The sequence below is a fragment of the Ursus americanus genome, chromosome 8 (genome assembly GCF_024610735.1).
Source record: "Ursus americanus isolate L20-20 chromosome 8, mUrsAme1.1.p, whole genome shotgun sequence".
In the NCBI taxonomy this organism is placed as follows: Eukaryota; Metazoa; Chordata; class Mammalia; order Carnivora; family Ursidae; genus Ursus; species Ursus americanus.
Genome location: NC_142134.1, coordinates 82,954,849 through 82,977,084, shown reverse-complemented (window position 1 = coordinate 82,977,084; position 22,236 = coordinate 82,954,849). Strand labels below are relative to the sequence as shown.

The 22,236-nt window shown below is 55.1% G+C and overlaps 1 protein-coding gene across 6 annotated transcripts in view; it reads left to right on the top strand.

Annotated features, from left to right (window-relative positions):
* The window catches only part of UVSSA (UV stimulated scaffold protein A), a 35,321-nt gene extending 14,810 nt beyond the window's left edge, over positions 1–20,511 (top strand). For 2 of the 6 annotated variants that reach the window (XM_045774768.2, XM_045774767.2), the window contains exons 9-14: positions 6,027–6,165; positions 6,628–6,750; positions 7,408–7,591; positions 7,962–8,073; positions 10,602–10,776; positions 12,222–20,511. In XM_045774768.2, coding sequence (XP_045630724.1) covers positions 6,027–6,165; positions 6,628–6,750; positions 7,408–7,591; positions 7,962–8,073; positions 10,602–10,776; positions 12,222–12,315 — 827 coding nt within the window. In that variant the 3' untranslated portion in view covers positions 12,316–20,511. The other 4 variants (XM_045774769.2, XM_045774771.2, XM_045774770.2 and 1 more) reach the window with 4 other exon arrangements.
* The last annotated feature ends 1,725 nt before the right edge of the window (positions 20,512–22,236 follow it).

Genomic DNA, 22,236 nt, shown 5'->3' with positions numbered 1-22,236 from the left:
CCCTGGGGCGTGACCTCACATCTGGGTTCTGGGGCCCCCTGAGCAGGGGAGCCAGCCTTGTTGGGCACGCTGTCTGCTCACACTGCAGATCTGTCACTGAAAATCATGCAATTCTCTTTTTGTGCCCTAGCTCCTCTTGGTCCGGGGCTTCTCCCCAAGGCCTGCCCCACAATGGGCTCCTGCCTCCCTGTGGTGGGCAGGCCCCAGCGTGCATTCAGTGGGCACAGCCAGGCCGGCGCCACACCAGGGGCAGCCCCTGGGGACACATAAGTCTCAGCACTGGGGAGCGAGTCCAGGAGTGGGGTGGGCACCCCAGAGCAGAGAGGAAGCTCGCACGGCTCCTGTGTCCCGGGGAGAGTGCTGTGGGTGTGCGGTTTGACTCCGAGGTGGCGGGAGACTGGTGGCCGCTCTCCAGGCTCCTTGGTTCCCAGGTCCCGCTGGCTGGGGCATCCCCGCTTTACCGTCTGCCTAGTCACGGACTCCGCGTCTGGCCCAGGACACCTCTGCAGCTCGTGGTGGAGGAGGGTTGCTCCTTGGGAAGTGAAGGCCCAGCTGTGACTGGTCTTTCTTGTCTGGGGTTTCCTTTCCTGTCTGCATCCCAGGATGGTGGCTGTCTGGCGAGAAGGGGTGTGTGCTCTCGGGATCTACCCAGCACACACACAGGAGGCAAATAAAAACAAGACCCATGGCTTTTGTGAATAAACAGGCCGGTGGATTTCTCTCTGAGTCTGTAAGGTGGAACGTGAATTTGGGAACGGAGTTTAGACGGCGGGCAGCTCGGGGGTGGTGCTGTGGCCCAGTAGGGGCATCACGCCAAAGTAGCACGTCCAGACCTGACGCCTGCCGTTCGTGCAGCCCCGGTTCGTCTCCTGCTTGCCCTCCGCCAGCCCGGTGACCTCTCCCCAGGCTCCAGAGTGGACACGGAAGCAGTGAGCCCCTGCTCCCTGCCTGCCAGGGCCCGCCTGCGTGCCTCGTCCTCTGCTCCAGCCATGCAGGCCTTCACTTCTTAGCTTTTGGGTCTTCCTCTGACCACTAGGCAACCCTCCTGCCCTTCGTTCTTCTGTGCCTGAAATGGCCTTCTGCCATCCCCGGTTTATGCTGCTGTCCCCCCCCCCCCAGAGCAGGGGCTCCCTGTGGCCAGAGGCCTCACCTGTTCTACAAGGTACCTGGGGGTTGCCTAAGGCTGTTAGGGGCAGTGACCACCCTCCCGTGCATGCCCAGGCTGGAGACCAGCAGAATCCCGGCCACACCCGAGGCCGCCTGTGCTCAGGCTGGGACAGTGGGCAGTGGGGGCAGGATCGCCAGGGAACAGACCACTCAGTGTGGTCACTTCTCCAGGTTTCTGCAGCGGAGGATTCTGGTGACAGGCAGCCCCTGCCTGAGCGCCACCGGAGGCTGGCAAGGTGACCAGCAGAGGCTTTGAGGCCCTGGGCCCTGCCTCTAGTGCCTGGAAGCCCCACACTGACCCTCAGCTAGTCATCTCACCGAGGCTTCCCAGCTGCAGACACTTGCCCTGGCCCTCAGCGCGTCCTGCTTGGAGGGCACTGAGCCCTTTCCACAGAAGGGAGAGCTTGCCTCTGGCCTGGGGCCATGCTTGGTGGCCAGTTCTGATAACAGCAGTGAGCACAGCTGTAGTCCGCAGAACACTTCGTCTGCGCCACGTCTACTCTGCCACGGAGGCCACGGCCCCCAGCAGGGACAGTGGGGCTGCCGCCACTCCAGCTGGCAAGGTGCTAACCAGGAATGGCAGAGGGGCCCGCCATGCTCATAGGACACACGCCTGGACTCAGCCCAGCCCTGGCACCACAGTGGGTGAACCTGCCTCCAGGTGTTGCTGGCTGGGGCCCCAGCCACGACAGAGCAGAGATAAGCTGTCCCCACTGAGATAGTCCTGATCCCAACGGTCTGCAGACGTCCTCCACTGAGCTCTGGGGTGTTTGTCCAGCAGCAGGCAGGCGGGATGCGTCTTCTGCGCTCCTGTGGCCCCTGACATCCCCTTCCTCCTGAGGCCAGCAGGGCCCGAGACCCTGGTGCCCATGGCCACGCCAGCCCCGTGGAGGGCACCTTGGGAGCCCAGGGAGGGAGGCAGAGACCCCGTTGGTCTTGTTGCCACTGGCTCACCCCTTTTCTCTGAGAGGCTCCCAACATCCTATCCATAACCTGGAAGGTCATGCCGGCGGCTGACGTGGATCTGGGCCACGTGCCGCCCATCTGCACAGACAGGTGGGCTACGGAGGGTCTGGGCAGCGATGGACCCAGCCTGGCCAGGGCCGCAGGGTCCCGAGCCTGTGCAGGGTCGACTGCATCCCCAAGACAGCCGTGCCCCCATGCGGGGGCCGCCCTGGCCACCACCCTAAGTCCCACTCTGACCCCCGGCGGGCCCGGGGGCCCTGGAGGTTTCCAAACACAGAAGTGTGCCGGGGCGAGTCAGTTCATAACACTGGTTTATATTCCGCCACTGTTTTCTCAATTAAATGCAGGCGAACCTGCAGTAGATACGTCTAAATCCACACGGCTGCGGAAGCTGGTGCTTTTTCTTGCTCATTTCTTTCTCTGAATTTTCACCGAGGGGCTTTTATCTTCCCCTTAATCCTACCATTTCTGTCAGGACATAATCTCTTTCTCAAATTTACATTTTAATTACAAGGCCAGCTGAACTAGGTAAAATCAATAATGTCAAGCTCGGCGGCCTAACTCCGCGCGGAAGCCGCAGCCTCTCCATTTCCCGCTATCGATTCATCGCTCCCGCCCTGTCTGCCTTACTGCTCCAGGCAAATGGGTGCCACTTGGTCAATTTAAACAAAAAAGGGGATTTGGGCATTTGTAGGATTCTTTCTAAAAGCAACCGTGGGAGTAAATTTGAGCCGGGCTCCGTAGGCGAGGCCCGCGCCCTCGGACGGCTGGGCGCAGCTGGCGAGGCTGTGCGGCCGTGGTGCGTGGCCGCCGGCTCCGCCTCGAATGCTCGCTCCCGGGCCTGAGGAAGGCCGACTGCTTTTTGGGGTTTTACTTTGAAAGCGTGTGTCAGCGAGATTGATTTTCTACAACAATGTGAAAATGGTAGTGTTTTTAGCGCCCTGAGTATTTACTCTGCTCTAACACGCTTACCCATCTTTTTAATGGTTTAAAACAACAAATCAATGAAAAATATATTTCATTCTTGTAACTCCTAGGAATTCTCATATTGATCCTTAGGCTGTGATTGTATCCATCTAAATGCCACAATGCCCACTTATCAGCCCTCCCCTCCCCCCCGCCCCGGGCGCGTGCATGTGGTGCGTGCACACTCGGGCTGACGGACCGTGACAGGCTCTGCGGCAGTTAGCGATACGCCTCGTCAGCATCCCGAGTAGGGGTGTTGGGGGAGTTTTGGGGAGCTGGGGCTAGGGCGTCATGGTGATGATGGAGCCTGGTCCGGGGTCCCCACCCTGGGAGACCCATCAGGCCCTAGTGTCTCTGTCCTCCACTCTCAGCCGCGGGAACCTGAGAAAGGGCAGCGGGCAGGCTGGCAGGGCGTCGGGAGTAGGTGAGGGCAGATGTTTCCTGCGAAGGGCCTGTGGGCTTCTGGAACCCCGCGAAACCAGGTGCGTGTGGCCACGTGCCAGGAAAACCACGCGCAGAAAGCGGCCCGTCTGCTGACGCCCTCGACACTGCGAAGGACTGGGGTGGCCGTCTCCGGGTCGAGTCAGGCTGCCCTGCTGCAGAGTGCCCACACCTGAAGCAGATGCGGTCCCTCCCAGCGGCACCAGCCCAGCGAGGCCCTTCCTTGTGTCCTGAATGGCTGGGAAGCCTTCCCTGGTGTCCAGTCCTCAGTGCTGCCACGTCCCTTCCAGTTTTCTGTCAAAATCCAGTATTCACGAGTCGGTGTCAGGGGTGCTGGGTGGAGCTGTGTGCTCAGGGAGGGGGTGTCGGAGTGTGTGTGTCAGTTCCCAACGTCTGGGTCTCCACCGCCCTTTGCTTTGCTCCTTCTGACTGCTCTGTGGCCCAGGGACGTGGTCGGGGGACCCTGAGGTCCCCTCGGTCCTCCTGCCTGGTGGTCCTGTGAGGCGTGCGTGTGCTCCAAAGGGTTTCGCGGATGCAGCGCCCCCTGCGGCTGTGGATTTGGCCTTTTTGATCTGTTCTGTGAGGGTCCGAAGAGCCGGCCACGGCGAGCCCCGGAGCTGCTTACTGCGTGCGCCACATCTCCCCCCGTGTGTGCGTTCTGAGCCTGAAACCCGGCTGTGCCGGCGACACTGCTGTCTGTCCCCGCGGTCTCTGCCCCACTTGCAGGCTAAGTCCGCGTGGCCATCTTCAGCGTCATTGTTTTGTTGACCGTTTGTTTTACTGGGTCTCGTGTGGACCACAAATTGCTGAAGGTTTTAGAACTAATTTGCCTTTTAGCTGAGTTTAATCGTTTAACGAATCGTTCCTAGTTGCTCTATGTTCCAGGTACTTTATTGCCCACTTGTTGTATTTTCTTTTTCTCACCTTTCTTCTAGCTTTTAAAATATTCATTAAATATTAATAAAATTGTAAGATCATCGATTTTTCCTGAGGGTTCTCTCTCATTTTTGGAAGATTCATCCTCATGTTTTACATGCACAGTCGTGGGCACAGCGTGACGGCGTCTGCACTGCCCTCCCTCCGTGGCCCTCCCCAGCCCCGCACCGTGCTCGCCCCGGTGCCCGCTCAGCTCTGGCGCTGGGTGTGCGGCAAGAGGCACAGCCATCGCTTTTGCACTTACACTCGCGCGCCTTGCCCCAAACTCACTTTCCTCCCTGACGGATCGATTACTTGCTCGAAGAGTGTTTTCGAAGCAGGCCTTCCGGTGGCTCCGGGAGGGGTCTTGTGTGTGCGAGGCCATCCCTCACAGGCACCGCGAGATGCTCGTGAGCTAGATGGACAGCGCTACGTGTGAACGTCCTTCCCTTCAGCCTTCTCAGGACGATCTCCTGAGACTTGGCGCTCACCGTCACTGTTAAGAACGCTGGTAGCGGTGCGATGCTTGTCTTTTGCGGTATCTGCCCTTTGTCTTGGGAAGCTTGGATCTTTCTCTTCATCCTTAACGTCTCTAAATTTCCTCGTAACTCTACCAGTCATGGTTTCTCCGTTTCTTTCTTGGCACTCACCGGGCCCTTTTGGTCTTTCCCAAATACCAGGAAAATTGGGTGTCTTATTTCTTCAGCCGTTTCCAAACTCCAGTAATTTTCTCTGTGCCTCCGGGGTCCAGTAGTAAGGACGCTGACACCTCGTGCTGCGCATTTGGTCTCCAACTTGAGCTGTGAAAGCTGCCCCCTGGCTTCGTCCCCCGCCCACTGCCCACGGTACCCGCCTTTCACATGTGCCTCCACCTGCCTGGTGCGTCGTCAGCTCATTCCGTGGGGGGGGGGGTCCCCACTCTCCCCTCCTCTTCCCAAGCTCCAATGTGCTCCGGGCCCCTTGGCCCTTGGGGAGTGTGCAGCACACTTGATCTGCTTGGCGTCTCGTCCTCTGGGACATGCCGCTCAGCCTGTTTCCTTCCTTCCTGGCAGCTCACCGTCCTTGACCTGTGAGCTGTGCTCAGCCTGCAGGGGGAGTGCTCAGTCCAGGCGCTTGGCTCCCACAGCTAGTTTGGGGTGGGGGTGATGCCCATGGGGGGCACGACTCTGGTGACGTCGTCACACTGGGTGCAGCCCTGGGACCCCGGCTTGCACGGCGACAGGGCAGTGTGGCTGTGCACCCCACAGAGAGGGGCCCGCAGGGGTCAGGGAGGACCCTGACAGTGTTGGGGAACCTGCTTTCACCCTGTTCTGAGGACCCAGGGGTGGACGCTGGCCTGCGGAGGTCAGCGGCCTGGGCCCTCACCTCTGGCTGTCTCCTGTGGAGGTGCTGGGAGACACCAGCATGGTGGCCTCATCCGGCTGGCTGCCGAGCAGGTGCCGCGAGAAGCCTGGCTGTGGCCTAACACGTGCAGTCACTGCTGTGCAGGCCCTTGCGATGGAGCGCGGTGCCCCCGGGGTCGGTCTGAGGTCGTGGGAACGGTGGCTGGAAACAACACGTCTCTGTTCCAGGGCTGGAGAAGGACCCAGCTGCATGGGGCTTGCAGGCGGGGAAGACGACACGGAGGGGTGAGGAGGTGCACGACCCCACCTCTGCTGCTGCCCAGCTGCATCAGCTGCATGGACGCCTGCCCCCTCCCCCGAGCCCCAGGTGACTTCCAGACGCCCTGACTCTGCCCGGGGCGGTGACCTGCCAAGGCCCTTCTAGCTGTGTGGATGCGGCCCTGTGTGGCCCTGGCCGGGCGAGCACCCTCCAGCTTCTGCGCCTAGGGCAGGGCTGGCGCGGGATAGAGGGGCTCCTCAGAGAGCTGGCGTGTCAGCCGGGGCGCAGGGGGCGGATGTCAGGGCACCCGCGGCCCCAGGGTGGAGACCGAAGATCCAAGACCAGCTCCCTGCACAGCTCCCTGGAGACAGCTGGGGCTTGGCACTGGCTTCCTACAGCCTCCGGTGGCTGCCTTGGAGCCCGGGCCCAAGGTGGCAGAGGTCGCTGCTCAAACGTGGTGACCCAGGGGCTCTGCGTCTGTTCCTGGGGAGGGTGGAGGACAAGAGGGAGAGGCAGGTGGCTGTGGCTGGCTCCTGCATGCACGCCCAGTGTGTGCTGTTCTTGCTCCAGGGCACCAGTGGGACCAGAGGCCGGGAAGCTGGCCGCAGAGCGAGCCCGGGCGCCTGTTGTGCCTTTTGGAGTGGACCTCTGCTACTGGGGCCAGGAGCAGCCGATGGCTGGGAAGATCCTCAAGTGAGTGTGGCTGTGTCTGGTCCCGCCTTTCCCCGCCAGTGAGCACAGCACCGGGCCCAGGGCCTCACTCTGCCTTACAGTCCCTGCGGGGGTGCTCACCACACACAGTCTCTAGTGGGACCATAGAACTGTGCCCCGGGGGTTTGGGGACTTTTTCTGAACCTTCCGGTAGTTCCCTGGGGAGACGTCCTGCATCATCGTCCTACGCAGTCTGGCATCGTGGGTGTGAAGGATGGGCTTCCTGGGCCCAGGGCCCTTCCTGGCCTGTCCTCGCCCCTCTGGTGCCCTGACTCAGACCTCGGTGCGGGCCAGGCCTGGGGCTCTGCAAGGACTTCCTGGGGAGCTGTCCCCTCGCTGTGCTGGCTGACGCGCTCTGTGGGGCCGCAGATGAGAAGGGGCCACAGTGCATCCAGTCCTTAACCTGTCGGGGAGCTTGCCCCCCAGGTGAGCCCCCGCCCCTCACGCTGCCTGTCCTGCCAGGCTGGGGGCAGCCATGGAAGCTGTGGACGGGGAGGACTCTCGAGGTTTGACTTGTGGCACCTGCGACGGGGTCCAGAAGTCTTCGCGGTCTGCTCTCTTTGGGCTGCCCGGCCCGGGCCTTGCCCCCACGCGGTCCGGCGGCATCCCTGTGGTGGCTCTGAGAGTCTGGTGTTGCAGGTGTGACTCTGAGCACCGCTTCTGGAAGCCCAGCGAGGTGGACGCGGAGGTGGACAGTGCCGCCGTCTCGGAGATGCTGCAGAGCCGCTACATCACCTTTGCCGGGAAGTTCGAGCCCGTGCAGCACCGGTGCCGCGCCCCAAGGCCCGACGGCCGGCTCTGCGAGCGCCAGGACCGGCTGAAGGTGAGGCGGGGGCCGGGGCTGGTGAGGGCCACAGGCACGCGGGACGGTTGCTGCAGGCCCAGCCGGGCCAGGACAGGGTGGCCGGGTGGAGTGCCGGGCTCCAGCCGGTCAGTGTGAAGCTGGCCTCGGCCCTCCCCAGGGAGGGCTTGTCTGTGGCTGGCAGGCGTCGCTTAGCCACTGCCTCGTGCCTGGGGTTGGGAGTCGACACCCGGGACCTGGGGTGCTTGCATGTGTTCCCACGTCCCTGCTGTCCTCCTGAGCCCGCCCTGCGCTGACCGCCAGGTGGCCAGTGTGAAGGGTGGTGGGTTTGGCCAGGCTGATGGAGGCCCCAGCCTCTCTGCCGTCAGAACTGCTCTCCTTTTCATCACAGTGCCCTTTCCACGGGAAGATCATCCCCAGAGACGACGCGGGCCGGCCCCTGCACCCGGAGGATAGGGCCTGGGAGCAGAGGCAGCAGCTGCAAAGGCAGGCAGGGCGTGCGGGTAGGTCTGGGGGCTGGAGCGATGGGCGGGTGCTGTGGGGGGACGGCCCGGGACCCTGGTGGCACCTGCCACCTCCAGCACGGTCGTAACGCATAGCAGCACCATGGGGGACACAGGCTTCTAGTTGGGCCATGTTTTCGTGTTGCTGCCACCGGGAGACACGGACTCACGGCCAGGAACCACCCCTGTGTTGTTTGGTGGTTCGGGTTCTGGGTCCTGAATCACATTTTTAAGGAAATAGGGGAGTGGAGGTAAGAAAAGTTACTGGCTGAAACCCGTGCCCCAGAGAGGAGAGCAGCACATCCCTGCCAGAGAGACACGTGCCCCGTCGCCTTGCCCACATCGCTCCCTCCGCAGGTCTGGGGCGTGGGCGTGCGCGTGCGGGCATGCCGGGGGGGGGGGGGGCGGGGGCGGGCGCGTGCGTGTCTGGGCAGATGTGAGGTCGTCTCAGGCAGGCCCTGAGCCCCGAGCCTCGGGAGCCTGGCTGTTTCAGGGTCCTGGCTGATATGCTAGCTCCAGGCCTCGAACCACGTAAGCTTTATTCTCAGGACAATTTGGGGAACTTGTCTCCACCCAATACACGTGTTGGCGCCCTGTGCTGGGCACGTGCCACGTGCTGTCTGCCACGTGACTCCCAAGGACCCCTGAACAACAGGGCCACGTGATGTCCCCTAGAAGTGGCCGTCACTGTCTGGGCAGCATGTGGGCACGCTTGGAATGGGGGGGGCACCCACCAGACCCCTGATCTCAGTGTCTCTGTGGTTTGTCAAGCCTGGGCTAGGGTCTGGAGGTCCCGGCCGCCTGGGGCTCTCGCTGTCCCAAGAAAGCCACTTTGCCGACCCAGAGCCCTGATGAAGGGAGCGTGTGCATGGGGGCAGCACTGGCCTGCACGGGGCGGGGGGGGGGGGTCCCAGCCAGGCTGCGCTTGTCGTCATCACTGGGGTTTTCCCCCGACAGATACGAGATTTCAGGCTGACACCGAGTCTGAGCCCCCCAGGCCGTGGACAGCAGCAGGGAGGGGCCCCTGACCTGCTAATCCGCGGGGCGAGGCCTTCGCTGGTGGCTCACGCTCAGGAGCAAATTAAGTGCGTATTTTTTGTGTCAGCCCTGAAGAGTATCTGGTTCTCCAGCCCTCGGTGACTTGTTAACAACAGGTATCGGGCCGCGGCCGTGGGCCGGCGCTGGCCAGTCAGATGTGAAATAGCATCTCTTTACTAACTACAGTATCGATCCCCGCCTCCCTCGCACGCGGGGCAATTTTCTTTTCCCTGGCGCTAACCTTGGTGACAATGCGCGCCGAGCTCCAGGGCCCGCCAGCGCACAGGAAGGCCGTGCGGTCCCAGCATCTATTGATTTTCTTCAAAGGCTTTTAAATTGCTCCTTCATTTTACTGAGATGCTCATTCCATCTCCACCGGGTGCCGGTATTTTTCCGTGGTGTTTAAACAATTGCTCCATTCACTGGGCCCCTAAACTGTGGCGCCTTCTTATTACGGGAGATAAACTGTTTAGACGGTTTTCCTTAATCTCGGATTAATCATTCCTGGATGTGAATTGTGCAGCCCTGTACTCCTTCACTTCAAAAAATCAACTTGGGGAGGCCTAGCCATCCATCTGTCTGGGGCGCACATTCCGTGGGGTTCCCGTGGGCACAGCGGGTGCCGTCGGTGTGTGGGGCGCCTGGCACCCTTCTGCGAGCCGGGCTCGGTGTCCGTAGGTCTGGGCACGTGAGGGGGGCTGTGCTGTCGCACCCCTGACCGGGATGGCCTGCCTCGGGTGGCCAGGTTGGATGGTGCGCTATCTCACAGAGCCCGACTCCACTCTCAGAGGCAGACCAGCCCCCACTGGGACCAGGAAGCGGATGCCAAGGTGGGAAGGAGCAGCCAGGGAAGTAGCAGGGCCTTGAGAAGCCCGGGCATCAGACAGTGAAAGCTTCCCTCAGTCCTGGCCGATGGGCACGCTGGCCTGGCCACGGCGTGGCCCCGGGCTGGTGAGGCCAGGCTCTGTGGGACGTGGAGCACTGTCTCCTGCTGCTTTGCCTGACCTGGGCCATGGCAGACTGCATGTGGCAGGAAGGGCAGAGCTGTCCGGGAGGTGAACTGACCCCCTCGTTGCTGAAGCCTGTTGCTAAGTCATCTCTGGACCAGTAAAAAAGAAAGCTTCACCCGTGCTGACCCCTTGGCCCTGGCCACCCCTGCTGCCCACAGACGCCAGTCTACAGATGGGTCTGGCCGCCATAATTGGGGACCTGGTGGGGCCCAGTCCAGCTGGAGGCTGGGAAGTAGCCTGCCCCTGCCCCAGAGGAGGCTTCTGGGTCCTGTCCCAGTTCCTTTCTGGCCTCTGTGGGCGCAGGGGCCTGTGGGCCTCAGGACAGGGGTGGTGAGCTCTGCCTTGCCGACTGCCCCCTTTGTCGCTGGCCAACAGTGGGCAAGCTGAGCCGGCCCTTGAGGCAAGGAGAGTTCAGGGCTCGAGCGAGAGGCTCTCTGGTTGGTGTCAGGGGTGTCTTGAAATCTCAGGGTCTCTTTGCAGATTGGCAGGACCCCGAGTTTATGAGAGATGTGGAGGCTGCCACAGGAGTGGACCTTGGCTCGTCTCGGTCCAGCGGGAGAGGCAAGGGCAAGAGGAGGAAGCACCCTGGCCTCACTGACCTGAAGCAGCAGGCCAACACTGCCCGTGCCCGCATCGCCAAGAAGGTGTTTGCTAAGTAAGAGCTCCTCGCAGCATGCCTGCCCCGCATCCTCTGGATTTGGGGATGCCAGAGGGGGGCTGACTGAGCTGCAAGATACTGTCAAGGCCTGGGGCCCCTAACTCCTCTCTACTGCACCTTTCTCCCTGTGACTGCCAGGTCCCCACAGGGGACGGGCGCGCCTAGCCAGGAGGGCCATGGGTGGGCCCCTCAGGAGCAGAGCCTGGAGCTGGTTACCCCAAAGGTGAAGGATAAGCGTCTTCTAGTGCAGGGGCTTCATGGACCAGCCAGAACACCCTCATTTCCTGGTGATGGGGTGAGGCCTCAGTGGGGGCCGCTGGGGCAGGGCCAGCGCCGTATGCCTCCCTTGCCTGGCTGACCTGGAAGGGGTGTCCACATGGTGACTGCGGGCAGGGGGCCCCTCCAAGGCTGGTGGGATGGGAGGCAGCACACGGGTCTCGTTCCAGCAGAGAGTGCTGCCGGGGACGTGGGTCAGGGATGGGGCATCTCCACAGCCCAGCTGGATGTGCCTGGCAGTTGGGAACTCGGCAGGGCCAGGGCAGGAAGGCCACAGCCAGCACTCTCACTGCCGGCCCGCCACTGTGCTGGCTAGACGCAGGCGTTTAGGGTGTTTGTGTAGGAAGCCCCGTGAAGCCGTGGCCTCCCCGGTCGGATTTATGTGCAGGTTGTGGGTGCCGTCGGGCCTTCCTCATGGGGCAGCCTTCTCAAGCAGACCCCTGGAGGGCGTTCAGCTCCATGCGGGGGGCAAAGGAGGCTCTTCCTGTCCTCCTGGCCCGCGTCACCATGCACTTGGCCTGAGGGGGGCCGGACAGGAGGGCGGCTTCCTCAGCACCTACACGTGGCCCCCATGAGCTTGTCCTGTTGGAGGCCACGGGTGACCGAGCCCTGGAGTTGTGTCCAGCGGTTACACGGTCACGTGGGGGCAGCGGGGCATCCCAGCTTGGTGGCCTCAGAGGCTTCCTCCTGGGCACAGGGCCCTGCGGAGCCCACGCTCAGCGGCACAGCAGCCAGGCCGGGCAGCAAGACATGCTCGATTGCCCGTCTGTGCCTTGCTGCCAGGACTGCAGTGTTGCCCCATGACTGTCCTGGGGTGCTGTGCACGTGGCTGGGCGAGCTGGCAGGGTCAGGGTCTGGCGCTCTGCCCTCAGCGATGCTGGGCAGGCTCTGCCTGCATTCCAGGGTGCAGCCTGGCGCTGGCGAGATGAGGGGTCCTGGGAGCTGCCTTCAGGCTCAGGGAACCCACAGGGTTAGTGCCAGAGTTACTTTTAGGCTCCAGACTGGCAAGCTGCAGCCATTTCTGAGCTGTCGCCTGTCTGAGGGAGTCTGCGTGGAATGGGAGTGGCAGCCCCCGGGGACCAGGGCCCGATCCTAGCCAGAGCGCGGTCAGAGCCCAGAGCCCTGGCCAGGCTTCCCTGATGCATCTTGCTTTGCTTTCCCCACAGGGCTGCTGTTCAGAGAGTGGTCACAGCTATGAATCAGATGGACCAGAAGAAGCACGAGAAGTTTGCAAACCAGTTTAACTATGCGCTGAATTAGAGGGCCAGACTGGGTGTGTGTGGTCCCCTCTGGCCGTCAGCTCTTCTCCCTCAGCCAGGGCACCAGGGTGGGAGCACAGACACAGGACTGGGCTGTAGCCACAGCCACCATTGTTGTGTGTATTTTGTGTGAGGAAATAGTCCGCCTTCCAATCACAGCGCCCCAGAGGTGCGGACTCTCCCCTGCCCTGGGGGCCACTGCCACGTGGGTTATGCGTCTGGCCTGCCTGAGAGCCTGGAGGTGACATGGGCAGCGTGGGGCACCTCGCACTGCCCGGCCCCGTGTCACCCCCAGCTCCCAGCTCCCCGCCTTTTCCCTGGGCAGCGCTCCCTCTGAGGGACGCTAGGAAGCCTCACGCTTTCACGTACACACTGTTTTTAAGACAAGCAGGGACGTGAACCGTTCAGTGTCGCGCCTTGCGTGCCCAGCTCACAGAGCGTTTGGTGATGGTTCTGCGTTAGAGTGCCGACAACTACCTCACTGCCCTTGTGTTTTTAGAAAGTGGCTCGGTACGCCCACACCCTAGAGTTCACCCTTTCGAAGTGTACCACCTAGTGGCATGAAGTGCGTTGCACAACCTGGACCACCTGGTTCCAGAACTTTCCATCGCCCCAGGAGAAAGCCTGTCCCCGTTAGCGGTCACTCCCCTACTCCTTCCTCCAGCCCCTGGCTGCTCCTGATTTGGTTGTGGCTCTGTCCTTTCTGGGTGGACAGAATCCTAGCAACACGTGGCCTTTTGTGTCCGGCTTCGTTCACTTGGCGCGGCGTCTCCTGGGTTCTCCCATGTCATGGGGTACGTCGGAGCCCCGTGCCCTTTTACTGTGATGACCCCAGTGTGCGCACAGCATGCCGTTTATCTGTTTAGCATGCACTGGGTTGCTCCCACACCGCTTGGCTAGGAGTCATGCTTCTGTGAACATTTGTGTACCAGTTTTTGTGTGGACATATTTTCATTTCTTTTAGGTTTACGCCTGGAGGTGGAATTGCTAGTTACTTGGGCAGCTGTGCGTTTAACTTGTTGGTGAGCCGCAGACTGTTCCAAAGCCACTGTACCGTGTTCCTTACATTCCCGCCAGTGTGTGAGGGCTCCAGTTTCCCTGTTTTTGTCAACACGTTATCAGTCTTTAATCTTACCCATCTTGGTGCGAAGTGGTATCTTTTTTTTTTAAAGATTTTATTTATTTGAGAGAGAGAGAAAGCACGAGAGGGGGGAAGAGCAGAGGGAGAAGCAGACTTCCCACTGAGCAGGGAGCCCCACAGGGGGCGCCATCCCAGGACCCAGAGACCGTGACCTGAGCCCAAAGCAGATGCTTAACCGGCCGAGCCACCCAGGCGCCCCTGAAGTGGTATCTTGATTTGATTTTAATTTGTGTTTTCTTAATGATGAGTAATCTTAATTATCTTTTCATGTGCTTATTGGCCATTTGTGTATTTTTTTGGAGAAATACCTATTCACATCCTTTGCCCATTTTCAGTTACATTTTTCGCGTTGTAAGAATTCTTTATATGTTCTAGGGGGCTTTATATGTCCTGGGTGGCTTAGTCGGTTAAACACCTGCCTTCGGTTCAGGTCATGATCCCAGGGCCCTTGGCTGGAGCCCCACATCGGGCTCCCTGCTCAGCGGGGAACCTGGTTCTCCCTCTGTCTCTGCTTTGCGCACGCACTCTCTCTCTCTGAAATAAAACCTTTAAAAAAAATAATTCTTTATATGTTCTAGACCCTTATATTGTTTGCAAATATTTTTCCCATTCTCTTTTCACTTTACCAATAGTGCCCTTTGAAGCACTAAGTTGTTAATTTTGATGACCTCCAATATCTATTTTTTCTTCTGTTTCGTGTGCTTCTGGTGTCAAGCACCTGGCCTGATCCAAGATCATGGTTTACTCCTAGGTTTTCTTCTAAGAGTTTTATAGTTTTAGCTCTAAAATGTAAGTCTTTGATCCATTTTGAGGTCATTTTTGTATATGGTGTGAGGTAGGGATCGAACTTCATTCTTTTGTGTGTGGATTCCAGTTGTCCCAGCACCATATGTTGAGAAGATTATTCTTTCCCCCACTGAATTACCCTGCACCTTTGCCGATCATCTAGTGGCCATAAATGTAAGACTTTATTTCGGATTCTCGATTCTGTTCCAGTGACCAATATATCCTTATGCCAATACTGCAGTGTCTTGGTTAACATAGCTTTGTGGTAAGATTTGAAACCTGGAAGTAAGTTCTCCAACTTTGTTCTTTTTCAAGACTATTTTGGCTATTCTGGGTCCCTTGCACTTCCAAATGAATTTTAGGATCTGCTTGTTAGTTTCTACCAAAAAGGGCACCTGAGATTTTGATAGAGATTTTGTTGAATTTAGGGATCCCTTTGGAAAGTGTTGTCATCTTCGTATTAAGTTTAATGATCCATGAACTTGGGGTATTCTTATTATCTGGCTCTTCTTTAACTTATTTCAACAGCTTTTTGTAGTTTTTAATGTACAAGTTTTGCACTTATTTTGTTAAATTTATTCTTAAGTATTTTATTCTTTTTGGTGCTATGGTAAATAAAATTGTTTTCTGAATTTCATTTCTGGATTGTTCATTGATAATGTATAGAAGTAAACGGGTCTTTGTATGTTGGTCTGTAGCCTGAAACCATGCTGAGCTCAGTTCTAATAGTGTGCATGCATGTGTGTGTCTAGATTCCTTGGGATTTTGTCTACGCACAATCATGTCATCTGTAAATAGAACGCTTCCTTTCCAATTTGGATGCCTTTCTTTCTTTTGCCTAATAGCCTTGGCAAATTAGGAACCTCCAGTACAATCTCAAATAGCAGTGGTGAGAACAGACATCTTCATCTTGTTCCTGGTCTTCGGGAGAAAGCTTTCGGTCTTTCACCATCGAGAATGGTGTTGGCTGTGGGTTTTTGTAGATGCTTTTTGCCAGGCTGAGAAAGTTCCCTTCTAATTCTAGTTTGTTGAGTGTTTTTTTCTTGAAAGGATGTTGAATTCTGTCAGATATCCTTCTGTATCTATTAAAATGATGTGGTTTTTGTCCTTTATTCTGTCGATATGGTTCATTACATGAATTGTTTTTCATATGCTGAACCACCCTTGCATTCATGGGATAAATCCCACTTGGTCATGATGTATATTTCTTTTTATATGTTATTGCACTTGGTTTGCTAATATTCTGCGATTCCACTGACATAGTTTGCTAGTATTTTGTTAAGGATTTTTGTGTCTGTGTTCATAAGAGATATTACCATATGCTTTTCTTCTTATGATGTCTTTGTCTGGCTTTGGTATCAGAGTAGTGCTGGCCTCATAGATTGGGTTGGGAAGTGTTCCTTCCTCTTCTGTTTTTTGGAAGAGTTTATGAAGGATTTGTGTTAATTCTTTAAACATTTGGTGGAATTCACCAGTGAAGTCATTTGGTCCTGGGCTTTTCCTTGTGAGAAATTTTTTTTTTAATTAATTTATTATCTTGTTTCAGTCAGTTAAGCGTCTGCCTTCAGCGCCAGTCATGATCCCAGGGTCCTGGGATTGAGTCCCGAATCAGGCTACCTGCTCAGCGGGAAGCCTGCTTCTCACCCTGCTTCTGCACTCTTTCTCTCTCTCTCTGACAAATAAAATTCTTTAAAAATTAATTTATTATCTTTATTTATTGTAGATCTGTTTAGGTTTCCTGTTGTTCCTTGAGTCAGTCTCAGTAGTTCCTATATTTTTAGAAATTTGTCTATTTCAAAGAAGTTTTCAGTTATAATTTGCTGGCATACATTTGTTTATACTATTCCTTTCTAATTCTCTTTATTTCTGTAAGGTTGCTGGCAGTGTCTCTTCTTTCATTCCTGATTTTAGGAATCTGAGTGTTTTTTTACTTTTTTAAATTTTTCTTGGCCAGTCTAGCTAAAGGCTTATTACTTTTATTGATCTATTCAAAACCCAACTCTTGGTTTTGTTGATTTTTCTCTCATTTTTTTCATTGTTTGTTTTGTTAATTTCCACTCCGATCTTTATTATTTATTTTGGGTTACTTTGGGTTTAGTTTTCTCTCTTTATAATTTCTTTTTTTTTTTTAAGATTTTATTTATTTATTTGACAGAGAGAGAGACAGCCAGCGAGACAGGGAACACGAGCAGGGGGAGTGGGAGAGGAAGAAGCAGGCTCCCAGCGGAGGAGCCTGATGTGGAGCCAGATCTTTGAGATCTGGCCTGAGCCGAAGGCAGACGCTTAACGACTGAGCCACCCAGGCGCCCCTCTCTTTATTATTTCTTAAGATAGAAGATTAGCTTATTGATTTGAGGTCTAGCTTCTTTTTCATATAGGGGTTTACAAACGTAAGTTTTCATCTAAGCACTGCTTTACCTTCATTGCATGAGTTTTGGTGTGTTGTGTTTCATCTTTATCTCCAAGTATTTTCTTTTCTTTTTTTTTTTTTTTTTTTTAAGATTTTATTTATTTATTTGACAGAGAGAGAGACAGCCAGTGAGAGAGGGAACACAAGCAGGGGGAGTGGAAGAGGAAGAAGCAGGCTCCCAGTGGAGGAGCCTGATGTGGGGCCAGATCCCAGGACTCTGAGATCACGCCCTGAGCTGAAGGCAGACGCTTAAGGACTGAGCCACCCAGGCGCCCCTATCTCCAAGTATTTTCTAATTTCTCTTGAATTTCTTTTACCTGTTGATTATTCAGGAGTTGGTTTAATTTCCACATACTTGTTAATTTCCCCAATTTTCCTTGGTTATTTGATTTCTAATTTCATTCCATGTGGCTAAAGAATACATTGTGTATGATTTCAGTCCTGTGACATTTAAGACTTACTTTGTATATGTACCATCCTGAAGAACGTTCCGTGTTCACTTGAGAAACTGCGTTCTGTCCTTGAGTGTTCTGTAGATATGTGTTAGGTCGAGGTGGTTCATAGTGTTGTTTATGTCTTCTCTTTCCCTGTTGATCTTCAACCCAGTTCTGTCCATTGTTGAAAGTGGGGTATTGCTGTCTCTAACCATTATTCTTGAATTGTCCATTTCTCCTTTCCTTCCTGTCAGTTTTATTTCATGTGCTTTGGGGCTCTGTTGTTAAGCGCACATGTGTCTATAGTGTTATTTTTCCTGGTGGATTGACCCGTTTGTAATGGGATCTTCTGTCTCTAGTAACAGCTTTTGTCTCGAAGTCTCTTTTGTATGATATCCGTACGCCTTACTGTTGTTGTTTGCGTGGTACGTCTTCTTCCACCCTTGTGCTTTCATTGTTTCTGGTTCTAACATGCTCCTTGTAGACAGCTTGCTCCTGATCATGGCTTTTAATCTATTCTGCTGATCTTTGCCTCCACGTGCAATATTTAGTCCATTTACCTTTAATATAATTACTGATCAGGAAAGATTTATGTCTGCCACTTTTCAGTTTTTCTACACGTCTTTTTTCCTCTTTTCCCCATTGCTGTGTGTGTGTGTGTGTGTGTGTGTGTGTGTGTGTGTGTGTGTTAGGTGGTTGTTCACTGAATTCCCCTGTGTCTTTCACTGAGTTATTGTTTTTTGGGGAATTTTGTAGTGGTTGCTCTGGAGATTCCAGTGAACAAGTAAATACAGTCTAGTTTGGCTTCATACCAGCTTAGTCTCAGGAGCGTACAGAAGCTCTGCTCTAATATAGGTTTGTTCCCTCCTAGTGCCTTTGTGCCATTTTTGTCATACAAATGACATCTTTATAGATTGTGAGCCCATAGCATGGTTTTGTGATTATTGCTTTATGCAGCTCTTTAAAGTCAGACAGGAAAAGAAAAGATTTACAAACAAAAATACATTTCTACTGTCTGCTCTCTGGCTGTGTGGTTGTCTTTACCAGTGCACTGCTGCTTCTTGTGGACTTGACGAGTATCTTTTACTTTGATCCAAAGGGCTCCCTGCAGTGTTTCTTGAGGGATAGGTCTGCTAGCAGTGACTTGTCCTCATTCTTGTTTATCTGGAATGTCTTAACTTATTCTTCACTTTTGAAGAATAGCTTTGCTGGATTTTGATATGTTTTTAGTAGTCTTTCTCTTCTAACACTTTGAATGTATCATGGCACTGCCTTCTGGTGTCCATGGTTTCTGACCAGAAGCCAGTGTTAATCAATAAGTTGGGTTTTTGGAAGATGCCTTGTACACAATAAGTTGGGTTTTTTCCTTGCTGCTTTCAAGATGCTCTTTGTCTTTGACTTTTGACAGTTTTAACTATGTGTCTCGTTACGGATCTCCTTGTGTCTGTCCTCCTTGGAATCTCTTGAGCTTCTTGGATGTAGAGGTGGTTGTTCATCAAATATGGGAGGTTTGGGGCCATTATTTCTTCAGAGGTTCTTTCTGCCACCCCACCCCACCCCCGTCGTTGGACTCCCATTATGTGTCTGTCAGGTGGTTGGTGGTGTCTCTGTGGTCCCTGAGGCCGTGTTCATTTTTCTTCATTCTTTTTTCTGTTCCCTTGGACTGGACCTGCTGATCTATCTTCAGGGTCGCAGATCCTTTCTTTTGCCAACTAAAATCTAATATTTAGTTGTTCTAATGAATTTTTCATTTCACTTGTACTTTCCAAGTACAGAATTTTCTATTTGGTTCTCTTCTACAATTTCTTTCTTTCTACCAATGTTCTTTATTTGGTGAAACGTTATCTCATATTTCCATTCTTCAGACGTGGCTTCCTTTACTTCTTTGAGCATATTTATAAGATCTGGCCTACAGTATTTGATAAGTTCAACATCTGGGCTTATTCGGGGACAGTTTCCATTGACGCTCTTCTCCTTATGTATGGGCCATCCTTACCTGTGTCCTTGTGTGTCATAATTATTTTGTTGAAATTAGACATTTTAGATGATATAATGTGGCAACTCTGGACCAGACCCCCCCCACACAATTTGTTGTTGCTATTTGTTTAGTGTCTTTTCTGGAGTGATTATGTAGAAACTTGTAATCTTTGTCATGCTGGGCCACTGAAGTCCCTGTTGGGTCAGCTCAGTGATCAGCTAATGATTGCTCAGAGACGTCCTCAAATGCTTTCATCCAAGAAGTCTTGTGGTTCTGGCAGAAAGCCCTGTGTGTGTGTTGGGCACGCCTCGAACACTCAGCTGGGCACTTGCCAACTCTGTCTTAGCTCACACTTCCTGCTTGTCCAGGGCCTCAAGTTCAGCTAGTGCGGAGAGCTAAGTACTCTTCAGGTCTTTCGAGATTTTTCGCCAGCCTCTCCTTTGGCCACGCAGGTGTTGCCTGCAGGCAGCCTCATTGCTAACAGTATCCCTAATGGTTCCTGACAGATCCACACTGAGCCCGTTGAGTCAGGCCAGGAAAAAGACAAGCCTGGCGAATGGGTGTTTTCCAGGTAGCCGCCAGACTATTCCAGTAGTGAGGAGGGTCTGAGGGTGGGGCTTTGGGGGAGCCACACCCAGTCTTCCCCTCCCAGCGGCTGCCGGCTGCGGATCTCCACAGCTGCTCTGGCTCTGAGGCTGCTGGCTTCTATAAAGGCCACTGCAGAGGTGGAGAGAGGGGATGGGAATAGCCAACTGAAAATGCTGCAAGGTTTGCCCTTCCCGCCAAGATTGGGCCGTTTTTCTAGGAAAAACCCTCCTTGGACTGTTACGGGTCTTTGGTTAATTTCCAGAGTTTTGAAAAGGTTAATTTTGTCAGTTTTTCCCCGGGTTCTGTGGCATTTTGAGCAGTCCCGATTGCTGGGCAGGAAGGCCCTTCCCCGCCTTTTACTGTTCCTTGCGGTCCTGCCATGGATGCGCCGTACACACACGTCTTCACGCACAGCCACGTGTGTCTGCAGGCTGAGGCCCCGCGAAGTCAGCTTGCTCTCCCAGAAGCCAGCCGCGAGAACACAGGCTTCCGGAACCCTCCCTCCGTCCGTGTGGTGGCAAGTATCTGGATGTTTGCCAAGCCCCGTGGAACACTGGCATCTCGGGGTTATAAGCGGCCTGCCTCTCGCGAGTAAGCCGTTGAGCATTTTGTCATGTGGTCGAGCGCTCGCTGTTGCTCCCGTTCTGTGAGCTGTACATCCATGTCCTTTGCTCATTTTCCTGTTGGTTTGTTGGCTTATGCAGGAGCTCCTTGTTCGTTAAGAAAGCGAGCTCTGTGTGACAAGTTGCAAACATTTCCTGTCTGCTGACTTGGCTGTTCTGCCTCCTGATGTTCGTGGATCTGAGTCTTTGTGCCCTTCCCTAGTCAAGGATTATATTAAAATTTTTTTCTGTGTTTCCTGTGGCACTTTTAAGGGTTTCATTTAGACATTTAAATCACTGATCTATTTATCACTCGTTGTAATATAAACTATGACCCAGGAAACCCAGTTTTCTATTTTAAATAGCTGTGCGGCTGTGTCATCCCTTCCTTGACAAAGTAGTGTTTCTTCAGCGGATGTGACGCACCGCCTTCTCTCACGTCGACACCACAGACAGCGGTTCTGCTTACGGCCTGTCCGCTCCGCCCCGTCAACTTGCCTGTGTGACCACACCGCTGTGACCACTGTAGCTTTGTGCTTTCATGTCACAGCCTCTTTCTGTTCACTTCAAGGCAGTTAGACAACAAGAGGTGCAGGGCGGGAGGGGGGCGTTTCGGGAAACTTAACTCGGGCCATGGAGTCTGCTGGTGGAGCATGGGATGGAGGGGCCCTGCTGTCGCCGTCCAGAGCGGACGGCGGGAGGGAGGATTGGCAAGGCCCAGGGAGCATCATTCCAGTGTCATGGCCTCAGGACTGGGGTTGGTTGGACCATTACAAACAAGGGGTGTCGCAGAATTAGCTAACTCCAACACAGGGTTTATGTGTGCTTCTGTCATGAAAAGCCCTAAGGTGGGTGCCCCAAGCTGGTGAGAAGGCACCCACAGTGCTGTTGAGCTGTTTTCTTCCTGGCATCAGTGCATAGGGCCTCCATCCCCAAGGCTACCACTTGGCCCAAGGTGACTGCTGGGGTTCCAGCCATCACAGGGTATGGGGATGGAAGAAGGGGAGGGGGTGTACCTCCATTTCCTGTGAAGAGCCTTTTCAAGTGCCCTGCTGCTTTGCCCAGACTTAGGCACACAGCAGTGTCCAGCTGTCCAGAAAGCAGAAAATGCAGTCTTTTATGCTTGGGATAGGCATCCTGCTACAAGCAGCCCCTATGTCCAGGCAAGAGGGTGAACAGATTAGCCCTCAGCCGGCTGCTCTGAAAGGGCCATCACACAGGGCTGTTTGGGATGGAGTGGGACATGGCATCCTGGCATTGTCACCTGCCTGTGGGGGATGGGGTCCTGGAATGGAAGAGAGCCCCCTTCCCCCATGGAGTTATGTGCGACAGTCCTACGTCTCTGAGAATGACCTACTTGACCCCCCTCCCCCGCCAGCTGTTACTACCTGCTGCCCCAGGCTGTATATCCAGCCTTACCCTCCCCATGGAAATGCCACCCCCTCCAGGAAGCCTCACCTGATCCCTCGAATAGCCTAGGAAGGTCCTTCTGAGCTGAGAGCCACGGGAACCTCAGGTGGCCCAGGGCAGAGACCCGGGGACTCCACAGTGGGCCCTGGGTGCCACTTCGGGATGGGGGATGTGACCGATCAGGCTGGCTTTCTGGGGTCAGGGGGCAAGTGGTCACAAGTGACTCTGCAGGTAAGGCACGAGGGGCACGAGGGGCACAGGCAGTGGCTGGTCGTGGGGCGGACTGCGGGGCTGAAGAGGCGGCCACAGAAAGGCCCTCTGCTGCCGTGCGGGGAGGGGGCCACGTGGATGAGGGCACGACGGCCAGGGGTGGGGAGGGCTGGCCAGAGAGCGAGGACAGCGTCGGGTCCTTGGATGGGGAATGAGGTGGGGCGGGGGGCCACGTTCCCCGACGGTGGCGGAGCTGGGCTCATCCTCTCCTCTGGACTGCAGGTGGGACACGAGGGGTTCGCTGAGCCCAGGGTCCAGCGGGGGCAGGAGAGCGAAGGAACAGCAGCAGAACTGGCTAGGCAG